Source organism: Drosophila miranda, chromosome 4, assembly GCF_003369915.1.
Source record: "Drosophila miranda strain MSH22 chromosome 4, D.miranda_PacBio2.1, whole genome shotgun sequence".
Taxonomy (NCBI): Eukaryota; Metazoa; Arthropoda; class Insecta; order Diptera; family Drosophilidae; genus Drosophila; species Drosophila miranda.
In genome coordinates, this window is record NC_046677.1 from 27,952,171 (window position 1) to 27,970,542 (window position 18,372).

The following is an 18,372-nucleotide window of genomic DNA, read 5'->3' on the forward strand; positions in this document are numbered from 1 at the left end:
AAAAAACCAACGATTGCATTTGACCAGCCTTTAGTTGGCTTACGGCAGCGGTACGTGCTGCATGCGTGCGGTCGGTTCGGAAATCAAATTGGAAACCATCATCAAAGTTCTGGAAACACTGGCAAAATCAAAGGTCTGTCCTAAAGGATCAAGGATTATGTGATGAGTGTTGAAAAGTATTGAAAATGTTCTCTTAGGGAGAGTCGTTTGATGAAGTTAAACATTAACTAATTCCAAGTGAAGTGAAACGAAGAAGGACTCGAGGACATCTTTACAAAAACTCTTCAATTTTAATTCCTCTCTATTTTAAGGTCCTTCTCCTTTGAACAAAAATGTTTTCAATTAAAGTGGAAGTCCTTAAGCCCAAACCATCAGATGTCCTTTCGAGTTCCTTTCTCTACATATACCTTCAAACCCATTAACAAACCCTTTTCCAACCCAGTTCATTCTTCAATTCTTTTTCAACCAAACGAAGCCCTGGCAATGCAGACACGGAGCCCCAAAACCTAATGCAATTTGTCAGCAAATAATCCTTTCGATACCTCTTTATGTACCTCCAAAGAATAAACCAATTAACACCCCCACAGAATACTTCTGCAACAATTTAAAGAACTGATAGGACAGTCAGGATGTATTTACCGTATTCGCAATTGCCGGATCCAACGGATAAGTTCGAGATCTATGAAGAAATAGCCCAGGGTGTCAATGCCAAAGTATTTCGGGCCAAGGAATTGGAGACCGATCGTCTGGTGGCATTAAAGATACAGCACTACGATGAAGAGCATCAGGTGTCCATCGAGGAGGAGTATCGTACTCTGCGCGACTATTGTGCCCACCCCAATCTCCCGGAGTTCTATGGCGTGTATAAGCTATCGAAGCCGAATGGTCCTGATGAGATTTGGTTCGTTTTGGAGGTAAGTCCGGCCTAAGCACACTGAACAAATCAAAACTCAAAAATCCCTACTAAATATAATCCTTACAGTACTGTGCTGGAGGAACAGCCGTAGATATGGTTAATAAGCTCCTCAAACTGGACCGTAGGATGAGAGAGGAGCACATCGCCTACATCATTCGGGAGACGTGTCGGGCTGCCATCGAGCTGAATCGCAATCATGTCCTGCATCGGGACATCCGTGGCGACAACATTTTGCTCACGAAAAATGGACGGGTGAAGCTCTGCGATTTCGGTCTGTCCCGTCAAGTGGATTCGACTTTGGGGAAGCGAGGCACCTGCATTGGTTCGCCGTGTTGGATGGCCCCTGAAGTGGTGGCTGCCATGGAGTCCCGCGAGCCCGATATCACCGTTCGGGCAGATGTCTGGGCCCTGGGTATCACCACCATTGAGTTGGCCGATGGAAAGCCCCCGTTTGCTGATATGCATCCCACTCGAGCCATGTTCCAGATCGTGCGGAATCCACCGCCGACACTGATGCGACCCACGAATTGGTCCCAGCAGATCAATGACTTTATTGCCGAGTGTCTGGAGAAGAGTGCCGAGAATCGCCCCATGATGGTCGAGATGGTAGAGCATCCATTCCTCACGGAGCTCATTGAGAACGAGCAGGAGATGCAGTCGGATCTTGCAGAGATGCTGGAGCTTTCGAGGGATGTGAAGAGCCTGTACAAGGAGCCGGAACTATTTGTGGATCGCGGCTATATCAAGCGCTTCGATGGGAAGCCGGAGCGCATGTATCCTGAAGATTTGGCAGCCCTAGAAAGCCCCGTGGATGAGAGCATCATTGATTCGCTGCTAAATCGCATGATGAATGGTGAATCCTATAGTTTTATTGGAGATATCCTGCTGTCCCTGAATTCGAATGAGATCCAAAGCGAATTCCCTCCGGAGGTGAGTGCTATTATATCTCCTATATTTCACCTTCAAATTCTATGAATTCTCTGACCTCTGCAGTTCCATGCCAAATACCGATTCAAGTCGCGCTCGGAGAACCAACCCCATATCTTCTCCGTGGCCGATATTGCCTACCAGGATATGCTCCATCATCGCGAGCCCCAGCACATTGTCCTTTCTGGGGAGAGCTACTCGGGCAAGTCGACCAACGCCCGTCTGCTGATCAAGCATCTGTGCTATCTTGGGGCTGGCAATCGGGGTGCCACTGGGCGCGTGGAGACCTCCATTAAGGCCATCCTGATGATGGTCAATGCCGGCACTCCCGTCAACAATGACTCCACCCGCTGTGTACTGCAGTATTGTCTGACTTTCGGCAAGACGGGAAAGATGAGTGGAGCGGTATTCAATATGTATATGCTGGAGAAGCTGCGAGTGGCCACGTGTGACGGCACCCAGCACAATTTTCACATTTTCTACTATTTCTATGACTTCATCAACCAGCAGAATCAGCTGAAGGACTACAATCTGAAAGCGGATCGCAACTATCGCTATCTGCGCGTGCCACCAGATGCTCCCCCAACCAAGATCAAGTTTCGTCGCGACGATCCCGAGGGTAATGTGGAGCACTACCGAGAGTTTGAGAACATTCTCAAGGATCTGGACTTTAACCACAAGCAGCTGGAGACTGTGCGAAAGGTGCTGGCTGCCATCTTAAACATTGGCAACATTCGCTTCCGACAGTCCGGCAAGTACGCCGAAGTCGAAAACACGGATATAGTATCGCGTATTGCCGAGCTCTTGAGGGTGGATGAGAAGAAATTCATGTGGTCCTTAACAAACTTCATAATGGTCAAGGGAGGTGTGGCCGAAAGACGGCAGTATACCGCAGAGGAGGCTCGCGATGCACGCGATGCTGTGGCCAGCACCATTTACTCCCGATTTGTGGACTTTATTATCAACAGGATTAACATGAACATGTCGTTTCCAAGAGCTGTCTTGTAAGTCATACAGAACCCATAATTAACCCCCCAATACGAATAAAACTTGATCGAATCTCTTTCCCTAGTGGCGACACAAACGCCATAATTATCCATGATATGTTCGGCTTTGAGTGCTTCAATCGGAATGGCATGGAGCAGCTAATGATCAACACTCTTAACGAACAGATGCAATATCACTACAACCAACGCATTTTCATTAGCGAAATGCTGGAAATGGAGGCCGAGGATATAGACACCATTAACTTTAACTTCTACGATAACAAGACCGCTTTGGATAATCTGCTAACCAAACCAGATGGTCTTTTCTACATCATTGATGATGCCTCACGCTCCTGTCAGGATCAGGACTTGATTATGGGTGAGTCCCCACGAGGTATTTCCCTTACTTATATATGTAAGCTCTGAATTTCTGAATAGATCGCGTTTCGGAGAAACACAGCCAGTTTGTGAAGAAGCACACTGCCACTGAGATATCCGTCGCTCATTATACGGGCCGCATCATCTATGATACTCGCTCCTTCACGGACATCAACCGCGACTTTGTCCCCCCGGAAATGATTGAGACGTTCCGCTCTTCGCTGGACGAGAGCATAATGCTCATGTTCACCAATCAACTGACGAAAGCTGGCAATCTGACAATGCCTTTTGAGGCTGTCCAGCATAAGGATGAAACTGAACGCAAGTCTTACGTGAGTCTTAAGCCCTGCAAACTTGAGTCCTTAAAGTCTATAAATCCCTCTCAATTAGGCCCTCAACACTTTGAGTGCTGGATGCATCTCCCAGGTGAACAATTTACGTACTCTGTCGGCTAATTTCCGCTTCACCTGCCTGACTCTGCTCAAAATGCTAAGCCAAAATGCCAGTCTCGGCGTGCACTTTGTCCGTTGCATACGAGCTGATTTGGAGTACAAGCCGCGTGCGTTCCACTCGGACGTGGTGCAGCAACAGATGAAGGCTCTGGGTGTCCTGGACACGGTCATTGCCCGGCAAAAGGGCTACAGCTCTCGACTGGGCTTCGATGAGTTCCTCAGACGGTGAGTAGAACCCTGAGTAGCTCTTCACTTACTTGATTCTATGATATATCCCTTTCAGCTATCAATTCCTAGCCTTTGACTTTGATGAGCCTGTGGAAATGACAAAAGAGAATTGTCGTCTCTTATTTTTACGTCTCAAGATGGAGGGTTGGGCCTTGGGCAAGTCCAAAGTCTTTTTACGCTACTACAACGATGAGTTCTTAGCCAGGTAGGATCCTAACCTAAGTCGTTATTCTGAGACACCTCTTAATACTTGAAACGATCCTCAGAAATTACGAGCTTCAAGTGAAGAAAGTCATCAAAGTGCAGTCCATGATGCGGGCACTTTTAGCCCGAAAACGTGTCAAAGGTGGCAAGGTCTTTAAATGTAAGTTTTCATCTTCCAAACTTCCTTGAAAACTTCCCTCAAAAACCTAATCATATCTCTCCCTTAAATAGTGGGCAAAAAGGGACCGGAGCATTCCGATTTGGCGGCTGCCAAAATACAAAAAGGTAAAAAAACTCAAGTTGATAAACTTAAGGAATTCGATGAGGAGCATATCGACATAAGTGAGACGCCATCGGAGGCCGAGGAAATGTTCCTCGAGACGCGCATGGACGAGGCTCTGGCGGCAGTGCGAATATCAAAAATAGAGCAGGCATCGGCCGAAGAAGAGAATCCATAATAAGTACTACATATATACACGTACTCGTACTCGTACTCGTACTCGTACTCGTACTCCTACCATTATATCACTATATTCGTATCGAAGTGTAGCACTCGATCAATAATACTACTCTACACATACTAATCGTACTACTACCAATAAAATCTCAAACTAAAAAGAAATAACAAAAGTAATCAAGAATATACGTAGAAGTTCGAACTGGTGGTGGTAGATGGTGTTCGGTGGTCTCTCTACCGCAATACCTAAGCCGCTTAGTGGTGTCGTATGCTGCCACCCCATTCCGTGCCTGATGCAACCAATCGGCTTATAGGTTTCTTTCTCCGAGACATAACACTTAGCAGCGACGCCACGCCACGCCACAGAGAGATGAATTATAAGTGCTGCATAGAAAAGAAATGAAAATTTAATTAAATTAAGGTGACTTCTCCCTCTGACCCTCTTTTGTTGCTGTTGTTGTTTAATGGGTTACTCTGTTTGTTCTGTGTATTCCTACAGCGTATCGCGGGTTCCGTGACCGGGTCCGTCTGCCGCCGCTGGTCAATGAGAAGACGGGCCAACGGAATGAGAACACCGCCGACTTTATTCGACCCTATGCCAAGAAATGGCGAGAGAAGTCCATCTTTCAGGTCCTGCTGCACTACAGAGCGGCCCGCTTCCAGGACTTTGTCAATCTCTCACAACAGGTAATGATCTGATCTACTTATTCCCCAACTATTGATCGATAGAGTGTTTATCCTTTTGCCTTTTAGGTACATATTTACAACCAACGGATGGTCGGTGGCCTGAACAAATGCACCCGGTCGGTGCCCTTCGAGCGCATTAATATGCGGGAGGTAAACTCCTCCCAGCTGGGACCCCTTCCTGTTCCGATGAAGAAGATGCCATTCCGCCTGGATCAAATACCCTTCTATGACACACAGTACATGGTGGATCCGGCCAATTCTATATCTCGTCAAACGTTTCCCAATCAGTTGCTGGTGCAAAATCTGGAAGATGATGAAGCCTGGGATAGTCCTCTACAGCGCAATCCTTCGATGACTTCGTGTGCCATGACCTACAATGCTTATAAGAAAGAACAGGCTTGCCAGACCAATTGGGATCGTATGGGCGAAAGCGATAATATATACAATCAGGGGTTCTTTAGAGATCCACAGCAGTTAAGAAGGTAAGATTCCGATATACATATACCACGTACCACATCTTGTTATGTCCGTCTGTCCGTTGATCTAAAAATCATTTAAGCATTTAGAGACGGCATTTTAAGCACATATTTTTTCTCGTTTTTTTAGAAACCAAGTGCAACAAAACATGAATGCTTACAACAATGCCTATAACAACTATAACAGCAGCAGCAATCCCAACTGGGGCCGCTCAGGATCCCGTCGTAATTCCCTCAAGGGCTATGCGGCGCCACCACCGCCGCCACCGATGCCTTCATCCAACAACTACTATCGAAATAATCCCAGTCAACAGCCTCAAAGGAACTACCAGCAACGCTCCTCGTATCCACCTTCAGATCCAATAAGAGAGCTTCAGAACATGGCACGAAACGACGGAGACGTAAGTGTATCCCACTCTTACATTAACTTTGACTTAAACTCCACGCATATGCACTTTGCAGAACTCCGAGGATCCTCCATTCAACTTCAAGGCCATGCTGCGGAAGACAAACTATCCAAGGGGCTCAGAGACCAGCACCTATGACTTTCACAATCGCCGGGGGTCGGACGCCGGGGATCAGCAGCACACATTCCAGGCACCCAAACTACGCTCCACTGGACGCCGCTTCGAAGATGAGGGGGGCTATAAAACCTCGGCGGGCAACTATGGGGCAGCCCGCAACTTTGGCCAGCAGCGGGCTCCTCCTTTGAACCAGAGCTCCTCCAGTGTGGGTCGCAGCTTTGAGAATAGCAATGCAAGGTCCTTCGAGCAGGCGGGCTCCTATGTTGAAGAGGAGATTGCACCAGGGGTTACACTATCCGGATATGCGGTGGACATATAAACATAGTACTACTTCAAGAACCGGCTCCAAGTCCCACCAAATAGCAGATATGCAGACCTTACACATTGGGTGGAGTGCTCTCACAGTGGATTTCATGTAGAACTTAAATGTAACTTAAAGCATAACTAAAACATAGTTTTCTTAACATTGTTAACTCCCAAGAGTATCCCTTGGTATGTGTTTTAATGGTTTAATCCGTTTACATTACCATGTTTGGTTTTGTTTCAGATCTCAGAAAATACCATTTTTGTCCATTTTGTCCAAAATATATTCTAGTTTGAAGGTTTTTAGCAATAAATTGAGTTCAGCAAACACATTTGCATTTTATTGACGCAGGATAAAAGAATAATTCGACAAACTAACATTGCTTATGAATTTTTGTTGTAAATGATTTCGAATTCTCACTTTTAAGGTCTAAAACGCAACAACAATACTCTCAGTATTACATACATAAACTATATCCCTTATACATTGTATATATAGCTAAACAAAACGTTTATAGGAATGGATTGAACAAATACTCTTTTGTTCGCAGGACTCTTTTGTTTTGTGTGATCGTTTTTTGTTTTTTTGTTTTTTATAGGGGACATTCGATAAGGCTAAAGTAAATTGAATTAAAAATTTTAACAGCACACCCAAAATGGGCATGGTCTCATAAATTCTTGAACATGATAAAACCAAGCTTGGATTTGGTTAATTTTCAGATAATATCAATCATCCATACCGGGTTCACGTAGACCATCTGAATGCATTGTCTTGCCGGCAATTTCCAGCATAGCACGATCTTCCAGATTGCTATCTAAGATTGAGCGTTTCTGTAAAGGATTCACCATATATATATATATATATATTAATATTTAGTTCAGATAATATTTGATTATTTGGAATGACTAACCTGACCATCACCGCCTCCTTCTCCATCCTCGCCTTTGACGGGTAAATCGCCCACGGCCCAGACCTCCATATTGCGTATTTTAAATTGCTTTCGTTTGCTTTAAATACAAGAGTATTTGGTGATTTATAGACACTCTCCTTTTTACAGTATATCCTTACCTCAACTGCACATAATCTCGATATGTGGAACAGCTTTCCACGCTTTGTCCATCGCCAAACATGCAGTCAATCCACAGTCCCCAGAATTCGAACTGTCCACCCATTCCCTACTCATGCAAAAAACGCAAAAAAAAACCGGTAATTAGAAGGGCAATCAATCAATTATATATAGGCATGACTCACCAAGCCATTGGGCATTGTCTGCTGATTCAAATTCAGATACTGATAATGATCATTGTACCCAGTAGCCGAAAAGCACCGCATGGCGGGGCTTAATGTAAAAAGCAAAGAGCTATCGTCGCCACAGAATTGTGGCTTCAGAGACCAAGATTGGGACGCATAGCCGCCAAAGATGTATTGATCCTCGTCTTCGATGAAAAACAACGTTGGTCCCTGGTCGACGATTTTCCCCAGCATGGTGGAAAAGCTCTCGCCATGGATTTTCGATGAGAATAGAAAACGCCATTTGTGGCGCAGCTCGCGGGTTAATTGAGCGTTAATGTACAAGACGTGCGGCAGTTCGATGATGGGGCGATACTGACTATGGGCAGGGGCATCTACAAAATGGGAGAATAATTAAAGTTAAAGAGATAACAGGAGGATTTTTCGTGTTGCCATACCACATAGCTCTGGGAGAATAGGAATTTCCACTTCCTTGATAATATGACGCTTGCTGCCGCCATGACGAGAATACAGTTGAACGAAAACCTCACGCCACATCAGCAGGAACTGCGGTGTGACATGCAGCCAACGTTCCAGTGCTTCACTATGCATACTATGCTCGAGCTCTTTGCCCATATTCCTCATCAGACCCTTCGCCAGAGAGCAAGCCGAACGCTCTGTGGTAAGGAAGCCCAGATCCTGCCAGTCCTTGATACTGGAACCCTTTGCAGTGGTCTCCAAATGCACGTAGCTCTTTATGACCGAGTATAAATACTGAAAGAAGAAGCCAGAGTTTACATAGTTCGAGCTCTATTGAATTTCCAATTCGGTTCTTACCTGCTCCAATTGCTTGACATTGAAGGTGTCGGCTCCATTTCGTGCCAGTGAGCATAACAACATGTGCATTTTCTGATCCATGGTACCACGCTCCATGATGTAGTAGGGTTCGGCGAACTTTTTCAGCGGTATATTGACGGTTTGCTGGCCGGGCTTCGTCGGTATAAACAAAAACTGAGCCGTACTCTCGGCCAATGATCGTTCGATGGTCTGAGACCATGTTTCCTGTTTTCATAATAAACAATATTCATCAATAACCACTATAAACAAAGGAAGTGCGCATTGGGGATACTCTATATAAACATAATTTTAGTGCTGCTGTCAGCACATTCTTTCAAGGTCTGAGAAACGCTGAGTCGCCAAGTGCTTGAGCTCTCACAAGAGAAGCGCAATTTTTGATTCTGTTGGGGCCCACGAAATGGGTTAATATTGTTTATTTTTAATTCAATTTTCATGCCGCCCTAATTGGGGGACCCCTTCCATCAAAATCACGATTAGTTCGTGATTCGTTAGCAAGCAAATTCAACAAAGCAAAAAGCAAACACACAGCACCGAGCGTCAAGCGCTCAGCAAACAAATTAGACAAATTATGAGGCTCGTTCACGTTCGGTTTGATAGTAGTGGAATTATCAATTGAAAACTGCTGATAAGCACTACCCGCACACATTTTCCTTTGTCATGCAGCGGGGCAGGTGGTGCATCCTCATGACTCCGAGGTTCCAAAGAAGTGCACTCTGCTTGAAAACCTTGACCCTTTGACCGTGACCACAGCTGCAGCATGCAGTTCCGCATCTGCTTCGAATTTACATTGATTTTTTTGACCCCGGACACGTGTCACACGGCACACAAACACACATTGATCATATAGTATATCCTTCAACTTACAACAAGTCGGTCTGATGTCAGCCTCTCCAGGGCGCCGCCAGATGCATTCTTGTAAGCAGACTCCAGCATCCGCATCTCCTCGGAGGTGTACATATTGTCCGACTCCCGTTTACCGCTCGCATTACCCATGGCGAAGGCGATTCAATTTCCAAATTAACTCGTTTAGCAGCTGCTGCTATTTATTGCGTTGGCGATCGGGCGATTTTTAGAAAACGAAAACAAACGCTAGCAGTGTGACCGCGGATTTATCGTTAAAATATACCTTCAAACCCTCAGAAATATACTAAAATATACCGTCTCATGTTCAGAATATACCGTCAAAATATACCAATCAAAAAAAGTATTTAAATTTTCCGATAGTACTATCGACACTATCGGTGGTGTGGAAACCCTACTTGTCATACAGAGTGACCGTATAAAATATAAAATAAAAAGAATATCCCACCACTGCAATAAATTTGAATTTTAAAACTAGTTCCAGGTATGAAAAGTAAATTCCTATAGAAATGATCTCTTCTCTTAGAAAACCCAGTTTTATGGTCAACAACAAAATTTAAGTATTTATTCTCGTGATGCAAAGAGTAGATTCCGATACATTTTATAAATGTAAAAGAATCCTTAACAAAAAAAAATCAAACAGGTTTGATTGAGTGGCGCGGCTCGCACGAGTAGCCATGGGTATTTTCCAGAAGCTCCTTGGGATCCACATATATTGTACCTTCCTTGCCCCTGGCAAAAGGTGTTTGTCCATTCGTTTGTAAGTAAAAGTTGCCTTGAATCCTGCAAAGCGATAAAAATAACAAAAATCAATTTTTTTGTACTCTCTAGCAGCTCCCTTATCCTCCGAGATTCTTACGATGTGGGACAGTGATGACCCATCACCACGGGGGGACAAGTTTCCACTGTTTTTTTTTGCTTGAAATCCGACCAGCTCCTACACGGCACGGCATCGAATCTTATCGGAAAGCGATCCGAGACGCTTTCGGCCCAGAACCACCAGCTACGCCGATGGCTAGACAGATCATTATCGCTGAGCATTTTGTAGTTCCGCTTGGGACAGCCGGGCTGTAGGCTATTGCCGCCATTGGGCCAGAAATCAGCCGTACCCGTGCTCGTAGGGGCGCCATAAAGCCAAGCATCTGTGTGTATCACATCCACGAATTCGGCATCATTGGAAGTTAAGTGTGCCCCCAAAGGATAGTACAATGGGAAGGCAGGATCCAGGGCGGAAATTCTAAAGTAAAACGGTTGAAATTTTTAAAAGATTTTCCATAGTTATATAAGTTACACTACCTTTTTATCTTTCGAACACCTTTGGTGCGTTTAAATATCTCCCGACCGATATTTCCAGCTAGCTGTCCACCCATCGAGTGGCCGACTATATGCAATTTTTCAATATCTAATCCGTGGTCAAACATCTCTAGCAGGACCTTGGCCAGTTCGGGTCCCAGTTGCTTGGCATTCACCATGGCATCGAATATATAATTGCCATCGGCTAGCTCTCCCCAATCGAGGACAATCAGATTTGTGTCCTTGCGTTCCAGATATGCTTCGGCTATGACATGTATGCTCTCCACATCCGGATCTTCCAGATAGCCGTGCAAATAGAGTACGGTGTTCTTGCTCAAGTCCAAGTTCTCGTCCTCCAATAGACTCTTATGGTCTTTCAGATCATAGATATCGCTATCTGCCACCGTGGGTCTGTGGAATACAGACAGATAAAGCTATGCATGACATATTTATCGTATCCGTTACGTACCCGTAATAGAGTATAAACTTTGCCGTTGTCAGATCTGCCTTCGCGTTCTTGAGGCCACAGAGCAGCCCTGAAAATCAATTTATCGAAAGTTAAGCAAAGGAATTTTCCATTTTCCAAGACTCTCCAGCAGAGCACTTACTGGATTTATTTTTAATGGCCTTGTGCATTGTGGTGTGGTGTGTCCATAAAATGATTGATTACGAAAGTACGTGTCCAAGTGGGTTATCCGGATATCCTCCGCTTCCAGGCAGTGATTAACCAAGACTGAAGTGGCGGCCACTCGAAATGTTGCTAAAGCTCTGCCGTGGCGTGGCCGAAACTAAACCGCATTCGAATTGATAACTCTAATTAAATTTGAATCGTTTGGATAAGATAAAACGGCGGCGAATACAGTTATACGACACACTGCCATCGTGATTCATTCCTTTGCCGAAACGAAACACACACCAGTGGAAGCAAAGTCCTGTCCTGTCCTGTCTGATACTTTTGCCCGTTCATGCATCATTCATGTGGACATTATCTATTTATACATTATCTACCCCTGGCAGAGGGTATTAACTATAGAGTACTCATAAAAAAAATATATTGCCAACAATTGAATGATTCAGATTTGAATCCTATAATTTTGCTGTAAAAGATATTCAAAGGTATCTCAAATCTTAGCGCAAAAGATACTTTTACAAAAATATAATGTATTTTACTGACCTGGAACACAAAAAATGAGAAGATATATTGGCAGAAATATCAGAGCTAATCTTGCACACACCTTCCGAGTGGAATAAGAGCACGACTCCATCGGATTCAATCATCCATATTATTTCATAAGAATTATCTTAGCCAATCTTCAAATCTAATTAAATCAAGCCTTTCCTTTTCGATCTATCTCTTTCTAACGTACGCTTAAATTGCAGCTCTTTGAATCGCAATACTGCTTTTGCATTCATTACAATTTGAATCGAGTAAACCGAATGCAAGAGATCGAAGTGCAACTTTGCACATGCGCCGTTTGAAATCGATCTCACAAGCGCCAAAAAAGACACGCTATGCTCGATCGTAATTCAGGGCTTACTAAACCATTAATTTCCACATAATGTTGGGTTCACTGTCGGGCTAATGGCTTGGATTACCTTAACCCCGAGGAGGCAGGCACAATGTGTATGCACAAACAAACAATAATGCTTAAGTATGCACACTCTTGGAAATTACAGCAATTCCACAACACACATTTCTACATAGTTTTATACAAATTTGTGTGTGTAGTTGTGTGACGAAATCAAAGCGCGGCACGGCCCTCCAGAGCTCGAGCCATTGTAATTTGAGTACCGGTCTTTTATTTTCGTTTTGTTGTAAATGCGGCTTTATAAATAAAGAGCCACTTCAATTTAGATTCACGCTTATCGGGGGGAAATTAGCCCATTGATAGTACTGTTTCGAGTGGGAGGGAGGGGCAGCGTAGTGGGACAGAGCGGAGCGCCAAGCTCGTTCCATGAAACACGCCACTTTAGGCACAGGCTACAAAAATGTAATATTAAAAGTACAGCAGTATAGCATATTTTTGACATATTCGCGTAATTAATGTACGACGAGGCGGCGGACTACGGACACTTGCTGCGCCGTCGGTAGATGGTTGGGGGATCGGTTCAGTGCACGAATAGCGGACGCGGAGATTGCGACAGTAGTAGGAAATTGATTAAACTGACCAGCTGGTGGAGGTGTCTATGTATTTACTATATATGTAGGCAGTGGATTGGTTCCACCCGATTAGCAAAACCAATTTGCGTGTGTTTTCTGCCTATTTGACTTTCCGTTCCGGGCAATATTCCAAGTCTCAACGATTAGATTATCGATGCAAATGACACTTACGAAGGCACTCTGCGTGGTAAATCGCCAGTAAATATTTACAGACGCTCTTCTCTTCGAATGAACGACTTTTGGACCGCGACGATTGCGAGAGCAGAGGGAGCGACCGAAACAGAAAAAGCGTCGAACCACGCCGCAAAAGTTCGACTGATCTCTCGCCAAAACAAAACCTGAAAACAGACAAAAACTATCGCACAGGTACGACTATGATATCAGTTTAAAAACTATCGGTTTCTTACGAGTGTGTGGTAGGTTTCAATTAAAAGCTTTCAAAGCAGATACAAAGCATATCTGCAGAGTTTTCTGTCTAGTATACAACTTTTTAAGATCTATCCATGCGGACTCTAAACGCTTATTAATTAATTAATTAATGTCTTGAATTTTCGTACTGTTTTACTACAATTTGTGTTTTATTTTATTTTTTATTTTGCATTCAGATGCGCTCAAATGTTTCAACTCTACAATGCGTTTTAATAATGATTTGTATGCTTATGTGGTAGAATTTTTTATCATATAATATAAGTATGTAATTAATTTTGTTTTCTGTGTTGCGATTTTTGTGGCTCTTCCTCCCATGCTGGCATTGACGGCTCCTCTCCGCTCTGCGATTCTCCGACGATTCCTCCTCCTCCTCCATGAACTGCAAAACTCAAACTCAATTCGATTCGATTCGAACTTCCCTCTTCCATCGGCAGCCAGCATCTGCTGCAGGCGTTAAACACCTCCTCGCGGGGGATGGGGATCCACTACAAGTTTCCATTTTTAAGTGTGGTTGCTACATTTAATATGTGTGTGTTTGTTGCCGGCGTTAAATACATACAGTTTAAAAATAGAATAAAAAAGATGCAAGAAGATTGATTACGCTGTAACCAAACGAAAATCAAAACAAAAGTACACAAAACAACACGACAGCCACGTGGATGAAATACCGGGAAAGAGACAAGAAAAACGTATATATGGTTCAACATTAGTGTTAAATTAGTGCATTTTTGAAATTACATTTGAATTTAGCAAACAATGGTTTGGTATGGTACTCGTGTAATGATTGGGAAAAAACACGATGGTAGGGATGTTAAGAACGGCATCACTGGCATTGGCATTGGTAGACACATTTCTTGATTGTTTGGCTACTCATCCTCTAACATTCCAATTCAATTCTCGACTCGCGATCCTGGTTGATCAATGCTCCATCATCTCCTCCTCCTAAAATGCCACCATCGGTAGGGCCCGTCGTCAATGCCGCCGGGGCTTCCACAATAAGCTTCGAGTCCATGGCCGCTTCAATTTTAGCACCCATGCACGGCGGCACCGCCGTTCTAAACACATTCAATTCCATTTCTAATGACAATGGATAGCAGTTTTAGATAAAGCTTCAGACGGACAATGTTTTTCTTGATAGATGTACGAGTTTTGGATATTCGTCGGGAATTGAACGCCAGAGACCAATTTTTACATTGTTTTTCTTTTTCTCACCAGTCATGGTGTTGTGCAAACTTGTTACACCTTAATGCCTCGAAATACAAAGTTATGACATTTCATCGTTCTAGCCCTTTGTTGGCTCCCTACACCCTATTTGGTGGTTCTCTTGAGAGAATTACCCTGGTGGATGATCTGGGTGTTATGTTAGACCCCAAGTTAAAGTTTTCCGAACACATTTCTACCATGGTAAATAAGGCCATGGGCGTGCTTGGGTTTATAAAGAGGTGGTCAAAGGAATTTGACGACCCCTATATAACAAAGACTCTCTATACCTCGCTTGTTCGTCCGATCTTAGAATACGGCTCCTGTGTATGGTGCCCTCAGTACAAAGTACACCAGGACCGTATAGAATCAGTACAGAAAAACTTTTTACTCTTTGCTCTGCGGGGCCTTAACTGGGATGCGGGTGTAAGACTCCCATCTTACTCTAGTAGACTACTATTAGTAAACCTCCCATCCTTAGTTAACCGTAGAAAAATGCTTGGTGTGATATTTATGCACAACTTGATCAGGGGTGACATAGACAGCCCTGATCTGTTGAGCCGCATAAACTTCACGATTCCTATTAGACTGACTAGAAATTTTATACCGTTGTTCCTTCCACTTTGTAGATCGAATTATTCCTTGCATGAACCGTTTAGGGTCTTATGCTCGGATTATAATTCCCTCTACCATATTATGTCCACCACTAATTCTCTTCCTCTTATTAAATTATTAATCCTTACACACCTTTCTATTAATTAGTAACTGTAGTGGTATTTGTATTTTGATTGCATGCTTAGTTTCTTAGTAAGTTTAGTACTAGTTTTCCTCGAATGTTTTCCTCTAATAGCTATCTTTCTTGCATGTTCGCGTTTGGTTCGGCTACGCACCGCGCGTCATGCGGCAGCGCCCCTCGGTCGGTTGGGCGGGAGGAGGGCTGTCATTGCAGTCATTGCATGTCAACGTCCAAAGATAAAAAACTCGAAACTTAGACTCCAAATATCTTGATATGATCTTGACCTGCATAGTTTCGGTTCATCTGATGGATAGTAGGCATAATTAGGAGGGAGGTTCTCATAAGGCAGCAGTTCAATCCTCAACGCTGTACACCCTTTCTCTCACTACAGGACTCTCGGGGTGGACTCTCTTACCTGCTGCTATTCCGGCTATAGCCTGCGCAGCAAAATGCTTAACATCGACATCGGAATCCACATTTAGTTTGTCGAGTGTGGGCTTGACTTGGGCATCGATGACGCTGGCCTCCAGGAAGGGGGAAATCTTCTGCAATGTCTTGGCCACATTGAAGCGTACATTGGCCACGGGATCGGCGGCAAGCAACAGGACTGTGGGCAGCAACAGTTTGGTGGTGATATCCGTGCCGCAAACCTCAGCCAAAACATTCAGGCAGAACAAACAGGTCATTCCTTAAAGGAAAAATATTTAAGATATCTGTAGATTCCCACGCCTTCCCCCACACTCACTGTGCAAATAGTTCTTGTTGCGTGACATGACCAGGATCATGGGGATGATGGCCTGTTCGGCCCAGGGGGCACCGAACTGCTCCACAAGCTTCTTCATGTTGAGAGTGGCCGCCTCGCGAATGGCATAGACATGATCGTTCAACCAGCCCATGCAGAGGCCACGCAGCTTCTGATCGAAGAACTCCTGCCCCAATTGACCGGCCAGGGCGGGCATGTACTCAATGATGGCCAACCGAACGCGCCACTTGGAATCCTCGGCCAGCTCGACAATGGCGGGCAGAAGGGACTGCGATAGCTGCTGAATGCCGATGACATCGTTGACGCAGTCCAGGTTCGAGATGATATTGAGACGCACTTCGGGGCACTCGTCCTTGAGCTGGATTAGGAAAAGGGGCAGCAGCTGTTCGACTGTCTGATAGGCGCCCAGCATTGGACTCAAACCCATAATGACCGAGGCCAGAGCCGACTTGACATGTGGATTCGGATCGGAGACCAAATCGCGGACATACGGTAAGATGGAGCTCAAGATGATTTGAACCTGATTGGCCTTGTCCAGATTGGCGCAAAAGTCCTTGACTTTGGTGGCCACGGCAGCGCGCACCTCGGCCTCGGCATCCTTAAGCAAGTACTGGAATGCCGAGACCAAATCCACGCGAGTGATTTCCGGTCCCACAGCCTTTTGCAAATCAACAAACTTCTCGGCCACCATATAGCGGACGCGCCACGACGAATCGTTGGAACACTGACGCAGTGTGGGAAGAACCAGCTATACAAATGCATTGGAGATAATTCAGAAACCATTGCCAACTGATGCCACTAATTCGACTTACGTGCTCGACATCATCCTGGGGCAGCAGCTGGGCAATGCTAACGCAAGCCTCCACAGCCAGCAGACGAACAGAGTCCTGAAGGATGGATGGGATGATAATGATCAATTTCTTCTACTATCTATAAATGTGTTGCTGACGCACCTGATCGTCCTGTGCCAGTTGGACAAAGTTTGGTATCAAGTCAGACTTTAGATATTCCGTCTCCACGACTTTGGCAAATTCGCCCAGCTTGTTGGCCGCTGCACGCCGTACCATTGGGGTCTCATCCTGGCAGAGCTTACGGAAATTGGCACGCAGCTCCGCCTTCACAGGCTGTGTGACGCGTGGATAGCAGACCGAGAAGAGGCCGCAGGCGGAGGTGCGGGAGGTGAACCAGTCACCAGAGACGAGACGCTGCAGCGTTGGCACCACATGAATCTCCAGATCCTGGGCACTGTGCTCGGCCGCCACCGTGCGTAGAGATTCAACAGCCTTGTCCCGCACCACAGTCTCCTCGACAGTCGCCAAACTCTCGAGGGGTGGTATTAAATACATGGCAAATTCGGGACCGCCAACAAGGCCTATCAGCAGAAGTATTAATAGAACACAAATTGTTGGGTAAATTTGCCATTTGCTTACTTGTAAAGTTTCCCAGTTGGTCGGCCAGTGCCAAAAGAACCTCATCCTCATCGTATATGGTCTCGGTTAGGAACGGTATCAACTCGGAACGTGTGCGCTCTTCGCCCAAGGCCAAAGCAATGGTCGACAGCTTCTTTATGGAGTTGAGGCGCAGCTGCGAAAATCACGCGTTGGGTTGGGGGTGAAATAGGGAAATTTCATTTAGTTACTCATTAAAAAAGTACACAAAAATACTCGGTGAAAATGCGAGCGACACGCACACATACACATGCAAGGGCACAAGGCACGGCATACACCCACACACATTTCTATGCATACAAATGACGCATTTTTTTGCACAAACACACACACGGTGAGCAGGACACGGCCATGCCTCTGCCTGTGGCTTTTTATTGGAACGCTTACTTAAGTTTGCGGATTTTGGAGACACGCCATAGTTTTTGCACACTGTTACTAACCTGCACATCCTCGTTTTTTAGCTCGTCAATTAATACCGCAATGGGATAAAGAGAATCATCGACTGATTTGTCGCTTGCTGCCATTTTTTCTACTCACACACACGCACTGAAAATCGGTTTTTCTATTCTGCAAGTAACCAACTTGATTTAGCTGCCTTGCCTCTAACAAAGTGCACTGTACTGGGTAATAAATTTATTCCGCTAGGTTGTTGAGTTTGTATTCTCAATTTTCCACATATGTTACAAAATATTCTTCGTTTAGAAAATGCGACGACGTTTGCTGCAAATTTTTTCTAGAAGTGTGGCCGTCAGAAATATACGGTCTGACCCTCAGAAATATACCGTCTCATTTTAAAAATATACCGTAAATATACTGATGAATTCGAATTCCTTTATACGTATTCCCCGTTTTTT

At 44.7% G+C, this 18,372-nt stretch overlaps 4 protein-coding genes across 10 annotated transcripts; 1 reads left to right on the forward strand and 3 right to left on the reverse strand.

The window, feature by feature from the left end:
- Positions 1-24: 24 nt before the first annotated feature.
- On the forward strand, positions 25-6,866 carry LOC108163542 (neither inactivation nor afterpotential protein C). Of its 2 annotated transcripts, XM_017298900.2 has the most exons (14): positions 25-133; positions 588-914; positions 983-1,846; positions 1,910-2,847; positions 2,916-3,208; positions 3,268-3,539; positions 3,598-3,884; positions 3,943-4,092; positions 4,154-4,251; positions 4,323-4,376; positions 5,048-5,235; positions 5,302-5,717; positions 5,842-6,112; positions 6,174-6,554. In XM_017298900.2, the coding sequence occupies exons 2-14, from the start codon at positions 630-632 to the stop codon at positions 6,552-6,554; spliced, it is 4,497 nt and encodes a 1,498-aa protein (XP_017154389.1). In that variant the 5' UTR covers positions 25-133; positions 588-629. The 2 variants fall into 2 exon arrangements, with proteins under 2 accessions (XP_017154389.1, XP_033248583.1); XM_033392692.1 differs by lacking the exon at positions 25-133 and having other exon boundaries at positions 630-914; positions 6,174-6,866.
- LOC108163543 (MTOR-associated protein MEAK7) lies at positions 6,853-9,728 on the reverse strand. The gene is made up of 7 exons (XM_017298901.2): positions 9,492-9,728; positions 8,607-8,831; positions 8,228-8,543; positions 7,791-8,164; positions 7,608-7,714; positions 7,450-7,546; positions 6,853-7,369 (listed from the first exon to the last, which is right to left on the reverse strand). Exons 1-7 carry the CDS (start codon positions 9,618-9,620, stop codon positions 7,265-7,267), a joined length of 1,353 nt encoding a protein of 450 aa, XP_017154390.1. The 5' UTR covers positions 9,621-9,728; the 3' UTR covers positions 6,853-7,264.
- A 310-nt stretch (positions 9,729-10,038) lies between these two features.
- LOC108163367 (inactive pancreatic lipase-related protein 1) lies at positions 10,039-13,262 on the reverse strand. Of its 2 annotated transcripts, XM_017298618.2 has the most exons (6): positions 13,114-13,262; positions 11,390-11,569; positions 11,251-11,317; positions 10,785-11,192; positions 10,348-10,725; positions 10,039-10,271 (listed from the first exon to the last, which is right to left on the reverse strand). In XM_017298618.2, the coding sequence occupies exons 2-6, from the start codon at positions 11,415-11,417 to the stop codon at positions 10,124-10,126; spliced, it is 1,029 nt and encodes a 342-aa protein (XP_017154107.1). In that variant the 5' UTR covers positions 11,418-11,569; positions 13,114-13,262; the 3' UTR covers positions 10,039-10,123. The 2 variants fall into 2 exon arrangements, with proteins under 2 accessions (XP_017154107.1, XP_033248585.1); XM_033392694.1 differs by lacking the exon at positions 13,114-13,262 and having other exon boundaries at positions 11,390-11,869.
- Positions 13,263-13,512: 250 nt separating this feature from the next.
- LOC108163364 (serine/threonine-protein phosphatase PP2A 65 kDa regulatory subunit) lies at positions 13,513-18,273 on the reverse strand. 5 transcript variants are annotated; one of them, XM_017298614.2, is made up of 8 exons: positions 17,959-18,273; positions 17,501-17,654; positions 17,024-17,442; positions 16,883-16,957; positions 16,053-16,818; positions 15,723-15,995; positions 14,254-14,448; positions 13,513-13,885 (listed from the first exon to the last, which is right to left on the reverse strand). In XM_017298614.2, exons 1-8 carry the CDS (start codon positions 18,040-18,042, stop codon positions 13,857-13,859), a joined length of 1,995 nt encoding a protein of 664 aa, XP_017154103.2. In that variant the 5' UTR covers positions 18,043-18,273; the 3' UTR covers positions 13,513-13,856. The 5 variants fall into 5 exon arrangements, with proteins under 5 accessions (XP_017154103.2, XP_017154106.1, XP_033248584.1 ...); XM_017298617.2 differs by lacking the exon at positions 14,254-14,448 and adding an exon at positions 13,931-13,973 and having other exon boundaries at positions 13,513-13,856; positions 17,959-18,272; XM_033392693.1 differs by lacking the exon at positions 14,254-14,448 and having other exon boundaries at positions 17,959-18,272.
- Positions 18,274-18,372: the final 99 nt, after the last annotated feature.